Source organism: Gaeumannomyces tritici (genome assembly GCF_000145635.1).
Source record: "Gaeumannomyces tritici R3-111a-1 unplaced genomic scaffold supercont2.3, whole genome shotgun sequence".
Classification (NCBI taxonomy): Eukaryota; Fungi; Ascomycota; class Sordariomycetes; order Magnaporthales; family Magnaporthaceae; genus Gaeumannomyces; species Gaeumannomyces tritici.
This window is the reverse complement of record NW_008804547.1, coordinates 6299777-6307976: the sequence shown is the minus strand read 5'-3', so window position 1 is coordinate 6307976 and position 8200 is coordinate 6299777. Positions and strand designations below refer to the sequence as shown.

General features: G+C 58.1%; 5 protein-coding genes across 5 annotated transcripts in view; 2 read left to right on the top strand and 3 right to left on the bottom strand.

Moving 5' to 3' along the window:
- The window catches only part of GGTG_07225 (hypothetical protein), a gene marked incomplete at both ends in the record, with an annotated part of 1169 nt that extends 1095 nt beyond the window's left edge, over window positions 1-74 (top strand). The window contains one exon of the mRNA XM_009225049.1: window positions 32-74. Coding sequence (XP_009223313.1) covers window positions 32-74 — 43 coding nt within the window. The remainder of the gene's footprint in view (window positions 1-31) is intronic.
- Window positions 75-757: 683 nt separating this feature from the next.
- Window positions 758-7304, top strand: GGTG_07222 (farnesyl pyrophosphate synthase). Its single transcript, XM_009225046.1, has 2 exons — window positions 758-6141; window positions 6228-7304. The coding sequence occupies exons 1-2, from the start codon at window positions 6022-6024 to the stop codon at window positions 7149-7151; spliced, it is 1044 nt and encodes a 347-aa protein (XP_009223310.1). The 5' UTR covers window positions 758-6021; the 3' UTR covers window positions 7152-7304.
- Window positions 2140-2517, bottom strand: GGTG_07224 (hypothetical protein; the record flags this gene model as incomplete). Its single annotated transcript, XM_009225048.1, has 1 exon — window positions 2140-2517. The coding sequence occupies one exon, from the start codon at window positions 2515-2517 to the stop codon at window positions 2140-2142; it is 378 nt and encodes a 125-aa protein (XP_009223312.1).
- Window positions 2791-5151, bottom strand: GGTG_07223 (anaphase-promoting complex subunit 8; the record flags this gene model as incomplete). Its single annotated transcript, XM_009225047.1, has 4 exons — window positions 2791-4119; window positions 4193-4325; window positions 4396-5004; window positions 5066-5151. The coding sequence occupies 4 exons, from the start codon at window positions 5149-5151 to the stop codon at window positions 2791-2793; spliced, it is 2157 nt and encodes a 718-aa protein (XP_009223311.1).
- A 199-nt stretch (window positions 7305-7503) lies between the features above and the next one.
- The window catches only part of GGTG_07221 (hypothetical protein), a 4624-nt gene continuing 3927 nt past the window's right edge, over window positions 7504-8200 (bottom strand). The window contains exon 3 of the mRNA XM_009225045.1: window positions 7504-8172. Coding sequence (XP_009223309.1) covers window positions 7961-8172 — 212 coding nt within the window. The 3' untranslated portion in view covers window positions 7504-7960. The remainder of the gene's footprint in view (window positions 8173-8200) is intronic.

Here is an 8200-nt window from a genome sequence, read left to right as displayed (position 1 = left end):
CCGCCGAGCGCGTCGCCGCTGGCGCTGGCAGCGTCATGGCCCTGGGCATCGCCATCGCCGCCTTTGTCATCTAGGACCCTCGCCTCCCCCTCCTCCCCCCCGCGCGATGGAACGACACCGACCCGGCTGAGGATCGAGCGGGGCGCAGTTTAGTGTTCCGTCTCCGGCTGCTGCGCCCCGCTCGGCCTTCCTCCCTTTTCCGCCTCGACTTCTTACTCCTTCCTCTTCTTCTTTACTCCTGTCGCCGGTTATAAAACGACGGCGTTGGGGGGGAAAAGCCCCTTATTTTACTTTAACAACTTTTGCCTTCTCCCAGCAGGGTATTGTATAATACCTAATCTTGTTTTTCTCCGCCGCGACCACTGGTCTCTCGTCCTGCGACGAAAGCGGGGGGTCCGGCTCGCTTGGTGCATTTTGTAATGTTTATTTTTCTTCTGGCGGCGACTGTTCCCCTGCGCTTCTTTGTCCACGTCGTTTGAGTGAAACACCCCAACGATCGGCGGGCAAGCAACGGGTTCTACACTGTTTTCCTCCTTTAAAAATTTTCTGTTTTTGTTGCGCGCATTTATTAATGCATCGAATCGCTGGCTGAATTGGCGCGAGATACCCCTTTTACACTCCTTTGGGCCCATGGCGTTGGATATCGGCCGTCACCACTCCCTCAATTCGGCCGGGTCGTCACTATACGCTGGGTTAATCCTTTGAGGGAAATCGAGAACTATCTATTGCATTTTTTTCTCCCCTCGGTTTTTTTTTTGCTTGGAGAACCAGGCGCTTAGGTCTACGGGCGAAGGTCGCTTCCTCCTTCGATATCAGACGTACACAGTGAACCCACTACGACGGGACGGTTATTCTACGGCGGGAATATACAGACGAGCCTCTTACAGGCACACAGGAAGCTTCAGAGAATCCACGACTGTAATGCTTAAAGAATATCTGCCGACAATCCACCTTAGTGTGAGGAGGAAGGAACGCAAGCCGACCTGCCGCTACCGCTACCGCATGCAAGCCCCAACCCCATCCGCCAGATTTCCCGACCGGCCGTTTTCGAGAAAGGCAGATGAGGGGAGCAGGCGCGGCATCTGACTGGCCCGAGCAAAGAGAGCAAATTGACCCCGTCCGTTCATGCCGCTGCAACGTTGGAGCGAGCGATGGATGGCTGTCACCCACACCACACACCACAAACCACCACCACTGCCTGCATCATGCCATGCAATGCAGCCTGCAGCGTTGTGCGTAGATAGAGGGCTTTTCTTTCTCCTTTTTTTTTCTCGTATTCACACAAGTCACCCGCTTCCTACATGTGAGCACAGAAGACCCATGGTCTCGTTGGTGCCTGACCCAATCTTTGCTTCCTGGCAATCGGCCACCCATTTTCTTGTTCCTCTTTTTTTATCAATCCATCCTCCCACCTTTTTATCTTAGAACGTATGGCAATCATGCCTGTGTCGATCGCCCGGCTTCCCCCGCGCACGTGGGATTCGGCATTGCATAAGGGATCGAACACTACTGCAGGCAATGAAAAAGCTTGTGCTCGACTTATGCAAGGGGGATTGATGGATAAAACAAGGGGGTGGAAGGAAGAACAAGATGAATGGAAAGGCTGGGACGACAGGAGCCCTTACCCCTCGCCTTGCGACAACGCACAAAAGTCGACGGATGTGTGCTGCCGTTTCCCGCCTGTGCGACTTGGCCACTGACCCGGGCCCCTCGCATGGCGGATTGCCTTGTTTTTCCTTGGCCCCCTCGCGGCGTCACACAGCAGTCGGACACGGAGAAATGATATCGCAACGGAAAGGAAAGAGGAGAAAGGCTCGACAAGGCCGGCAGTGCCCTACTCGAGCAGACACATGCGGGCCCACAGGCTTGGAGACTGAGTCACTTTTGCTGTGCTGCTCTGATGCAGACCTCGCGGGCTGCCGAGCTGACGTGAGCAATCAAGTACGCATCGGAAGGGACGCAAGGCTGGGCAGGCCGATGGCGTCATGATATATTGTCTTGATAATGCGTTGCATGCATCCGCCCGGTATTTATCTGATTAGGATGCCGATAACGCGCCTAGGTACGGCACCCCGACTCCCAGGGGGCTACGCTATCAAAACACCAAGAAACCAGGCATAGTCCCTCAATGACGCCTTCTTAGCGCAGTGTCCGCGGCCTCGGAACGCCACGCACCCCGCTCGCGGGTGAGCGCTGCGGTTCAGGTGTCGGCCCACTACCGCCCCCGCGCCTGCTCCCCTCAGGCGGGAGCAACGTCTCTGGAGCGAGGGCATCAGCCGCCAGGCGCCCAGCATCACCAAGCCGTGGGTGTCGCAGGCGGCCGACCGGCGCGTCCCGCATATCCTGCATGATGTTGGCCACCAGCGCACTGACTTCGGTGTTGGGAGAGCCAGGAGAGCCAGGAGTGGCCGTGTTCTCTCCCCTTGACGCGGAGCTGCTCGCGCCGGGGGAGGCTGCCGGGTTGCGCAATGTCGATTCCAGCCTTCTTCTGTGCCTGCCGGACACCTGGCGAACCATGCCAACCGACGCCAGCTCATTGTTGATGCCGCCCGGGCTGCGCATCGCCGAGTCTGCTGTGCGGGGCGAAGTGATGCGCGCCTGGCCAGCGATGTGGCTGCGTCTAGTGCCTCGATGTTCCTCCTCTTCGCTTTCCTGCGCCTCCACCAGGACTTCAGTGGGGTGAGACCGAATATTGCTCAAGTCAAGGTTGGCCCCAGCAGCAACGGTATTATACCACCTCTCCCAACTGCCAATGGCGTGTCTCTGGGAGCTCTTCGGCCGCTCGGGTTTCTAGCCCCGCTGCTGGTGCTGTGACTGTGGCGTTCGTGCAAGCGACGAGGGCCCGTCTGCCTGGGTATTGATGAGGTCCATCTGTGCCCGAGCCGTGCGAATCAGTGCCTTGGCCTCTTCAACCTCGACGCCATCTTGGCACAGCTCCGTCGCGAGGCGGTGCGCCTCTGCGTAGTCCTCCTGCTCGAGCGCATGCCGCGCCAGCCACATGCGAGCTTTGCTGGTCGCTGCAGTCACGCCCGTCCCGCCACCTCCGCCCGTGGCCGTGTGCCGCCTGCCTTCTGCCCGCGCGCCGTCGCCGTCGTCTGACCCTCCGGCCGCAGTGGCGTCGTTGTGAATGGCGATTGACTCGCCAAGGCCGTCGCCGTCACCGCCACCACCGTCCTCCTGCGCAACGCACAACTCCATGTACATGCGAGCTTCCTCATAGTCTCCCAGGCTGTCATACATGCTCGCAATCTGCAGCAGCACCTCGGGGTCCATATGGACAGCGCCGGCACGGTCAAGACCACCCGCCACACCGAAGCTGCTCCCGCCTCCCGCGGCACTGGCATTGAGTCCGGAGCCCGAGCCAGAATCATACGAGGAATCGGCGAGCAATGCACGCTTGAGTGCCTTGATTCCATCGCGCTCGCGGCCCATCTTTTGCAGACATGACCCAACCGCCATCCACATCTTCCCATCCCAGGGTCTAAGCCCGGCAGCCTTTTTGTAGTACCAGAGCGCATATGTGTGCATCTCGAGCACCTCGTATGTCTGGCCGAGGCCGTACCACGCTCGATAATCACGGCGATTGACGTCGACAGCGCGACGATACGACTCGATAGCGGCGTGTGTGTTTTTGAGCTCGACGTATTCGTGTCCCATCAGCGTCCAGGCCGACAAGCATGAACGATCCAGCGTAAGCGCGCGCCGGAAGTACTGCACCGCCTTCTCGTGCATCGAGAGGAGCGAGTAGTAGTTGCCGACCACAACGCACGACTCGGGGCGAAACTTGTCAACCGATGAGCAGAGATGGGCCAAGAATGCCAACTTGGGGCGGTAGTTCAGGACGTAGAGAATATTGGAGTAGTGGTCCAAGGAGTCGAGTCGGTGCGGATGAAGTGCGAGGAGCGTGCTAAAGTGTTGCTCGGCCAGGATCAGATCCTTGTTGTGGTACTCCAAAAGCGCCTTGCAGGTAAGCAGAAATGAAGAGGTTGGGAAAAGCTTTAGCAACTCGTCCAGGGAGTGGGCGAGGTTAGGGCCCTGCTGATAAAGCTCGAGGGAGGTGTGGAGGTGAAACATATAAGACACAATGTTCTGGGGTAGCTGCGGTGAGATCTGGTTGAGCTGTTGGAAGCGCGCTTGATTAGCAATAAAAAAAGAGACGCCTCTGGGCTGTACGAGATGGTGGGGGACTTGCATCTGCGACTCTTGTTATCAGCGATGTCATCTCCAGCCAGCAACCCCAATTCATAGGGAAGAGATGGACACTGCGGATGAACCACTGCATCGCCTCGGCCTCGCTTTTGGACTTGGCAAGGACCATGCCAAACCTGCAACAACACATGGCAGGTCAGCGATAGCCCCGTACATGACCATCTAGGAACTGAGGGGGAGACCAACAGATACTCCAGCCACCCCTGGCTGCCAACAACCTCACCGTCCTCGCCGGTCCTTTCAGCGAACCACTGTTCCAGGTAGCCGCTGACGGGAACCAGTTGCTTGTTTACGATGGAGCCTAGGTCATGAGGGCCCATAACCATCTCCGCGTCTTCGTCCTTGCGCTTTTCACCCGAGATCATCTTGGCGTACAAGGCCAGGAACAGGCTCTTTTGGCTGAGCCGGGGCAGTCTGCTGCGCGCCTCTCCCTGGGACTCGGACGCCGGGCTTGTTCCAGAATGGCCTATTGCCGCTCCGGGCCGGTCGCCGGCGGGGGCGGCGGCGGCTTTTCCAGCAGCAGTCGTGGGGGCCTCCTCAGGGCGCGGGGTGGTGGGGACGAGCCCGGCGAGCAGCGAGTCTGGCAGGAAGACGGCGGCGCAGCGGTCAAATTCCTTGCAGTCGAACAGTGACTTGGCGAGCAGGTAGCGGTTCAGCTCGGCGGCCTCGAGGGCGGCCTCGTCAGGATCCGGGTTGCGGGCGAAGGCGACCGAGATGAAGCGGTCTTGGGCGGCGTCTTTGGCATCGACGTCATCGGCAGGGGTCTCGCGGATGGCATTGAGGAGCTCTGCGGCCCTGGGATGGTGGTGCGCTTCTGTCAGTCTTGCGCAACGCCAGGAATTCAAGACATGCTTACCACTTTGCCGACTGATAGAGGCACCGCTCCGAGCACATGACCACGGCCTCCTGGAGCGCCTCGCGCAGCTGCAGCGTCTGCACCATGGCGGGCCGCTCTGGTCGCAACAGCGTTGCGCGATTGATGGAGCAGGTTATGGCAGCAGAATAGGCACAGAGCGGCTGGCCAGGTGCTGACAGGTAATTGATTCCCTGGTCGCTTGCATGTCGCGACGCGGCGCCTTCTCGTGTGTCAAAAACAAGTCCAATGTTTGTTTAGCGTCGCCATTACCAACAGTGGAATTCGCGATAAATCGAAAACAAGCTCCATCCAGGTCTGGCCTTCCTTTTTCGGCATATAGCTTACCTCACCGCCTTTGCCCCTGGTGCTGTCCCTGCCCCGCCATGGGTGGGGTTCACCCCCTCCGTCCGAAGATACCTGTAGCTCTGGACAGACACCGATCAGCCACGCGTTCGTTGACAACCGAGCAGTGGCGCTGAGTAACATTTTCCCGAGGTTTCTGGCTACGTAGAACCTAGTGCGAGCGCCGGGTCGATCGCCCGCTTGTTTCGGCGTTTCCGCTGGCCGCTTTCCAGACCCAAATTCTTCAAAGCGGCAATATTTGATGGACCTCGGAGCTCAGGTTCACAGTGTGGGTGGGCACGTGGGGTAGCAAATCCCCGCAACCATGGTGCCGGAGATTCTACCAAACGGGTCCCTCAACAAGCCAAACGCGGTGCGCGGACATTGAATCAATCACTCTGGGCGTTTCCTGTCCCAACACCCCCAAATACTCTCCGATAGCGTGACACCTCGGCCGAAAAAGTCCGCACCATAACGGTACCATAACGGCACCATATCCCGACATATTCTGCTCAGGCTGCTTTCTTTCCCTGGACAAAGTGCAGGCTGCAGGCTTTGATTCCCACCATCCTTCTTTCCCACTTCACGGGCACCACCAGCCACCGCTTGCAAACATGGCCCAGAAGACGACGCTGAAGGAGTTCGAGAGTGTGTGGCCGAAGCTCGAGGAGGTGCTCCTCGACCACGCCAAGTCCTACAAGCTGCCCGAGAAGGAACTGGCATGGTACAAGAAGGTATTGTCGCCCGGAAGCAGGCCGGCCCTCTTCTGACCTGACACCATGTTGCAGGCGCTGACCAGGACACTCGCTCCTCCCAACAGAGCCTCGAGGTCAACCCGCTCGGCGGCAAATGCAACCGCGGCATGTCAGTACCCGACACGGCCTCGGTGCTCCTCGGTCGCCCACTCTCCGAGGACGAATACTTCAAGGCGGCGACGCTGGGGTGGACCACGGAGCTGCTACAGGCCTTCTTCCTCGTGTCGGACGATATCATGGACAGCAGCATCACGCGCCGCGGGCAGCCGTGCTGGTACCGCCAGCCCGACGTCGGCATGATCGCCATCAACGACGCCTTCATGCTCGAGGCCGCCATCTTCACGCTCCTCAAGAAGTTCTTCCGCGACCACCCCAACTACGTCGACCTGCTCGAGCTCATGCACGAGGTCACCTTCCAGACCGAGATCGGCCAGCTCGTCGACCTACTCACCGCCCCCGAGGACAAGGTCAACCTCGACAACTTCAACATGACAAAGTATAGCTTCATCGTCGTCTACAAGACGGCCTACTACTCCTTCTACCTTCCCGTCGCCCTGGCCCTGTACCAGCTCGGCCTGGGCACGCCCGAGAACCTCAAGACGGCCGAGGACATCCTGATCCCCATGGGCGAGTACTTCCAGGTGCAGGACGACTACCTCGACAACTTTGGCCTGCCCGAGCACATTGGCAAGATTGGCACCGACATCTTGGACAACAAGTGCAGCTGGCTCGTCAACCAGGCCCTGCAGATCGCGACCCCAGACCAGCGCAAGATCCTCGAGGACAACTACGGCAAGAAGGACAAGGCCAACGAGGCCGTCATCAAGAAGCTGTACGACGACATGCAGCTCGAACAGAGGTACAAGGACTACGAGGAGAAGGTGGTGGGCGAGATCCGCGAGAAGATCTCCAAGATTGACCAGAGCACGGGCCTGAAGAAGGAGGTGTTTGAGGTCTTCCTGTCGAAGATCTACAAGCGCAGCAAGTAATGACGATATGACCCTGTGATCCTGGGATCCTAGCATGATATGATAAAGCTAGGAATATAGATGACACGCGTACAAAGAGATACAGTAGACATACCCCTAAATAAGACGGACGGTTTTGGATGCTATTTTCCAACCTGGCCCTATTACCACCCACGCCCATCACAAAAACGTAGAGGTCCGTAAACAACAAAAAGACTGCGAACTGGGTGCTGTATCGCCCTGCTTCGTTGACTGCTGTGGCTGCCGTCGTGGGGTTCCCCAGCACTACAAATATCTGGTCAGGGCGGTTAAGTTGAGGGCTGCGGGGACTGTCTGTCATGGCGCGATGGAGAGTTCTACAGCGTGATGGTCATTTGGAAGAACTCATTTATAATTGAGAAGTGCTGTCCACAGGACCAGGTGCGGCATTAAACACAAAGGAGAGTCCTGAGTTGACTGGGTACACAGATAACAGCTCGGATACGAGGCAAAAGACGACAGAACAAACGAAAACGAGCGAGGCAGAAAAGAAACGCCATGACATGGCTTCGTACCCGCACAAGCCAAAACGCCATCCAGAAGAGAGGGATCCAAAATGGTATGTACAAATAAAGGGAAAGGAAAAAAGAACAACGGGATGAAAAAAAAACCCCCCCGAAAAACAGCTGTGGTAACGAAGCAGGTACTAGATGTGGACTTTTTATGCCTCCCACTCGTGTTGTGCGTCCTGGTCTCGGTTTCTTCCAACATCTCTGATTTTTAAAACCGCCGCCGCCCCAGTCTAGTCTTCCCTTCCCCCGCTCTAGATGTGCCAGTCTATCTCTTTCGTATTAAGGGGAGGGGGCGGGGGTGCTTTCATTGTGTAGCGTCATTTCTGCTGCTAGTGGTGGTTTGCTAGAGAATCTCGTCGCTAGCTCCACCGCCGCCTCAGTGCTGGCGAGCCGGCATAGGCCGAGGCTGCCTCTGGTTGTGCGGCGGCGGCGGGCCTCCCTGGCCGTTGCCGGGCCGCAGAGCGGCGGGGTGGCGATCGCCACGCTGCTCCCTCTCGGCAGGGTGGCGGTCACCGCGCT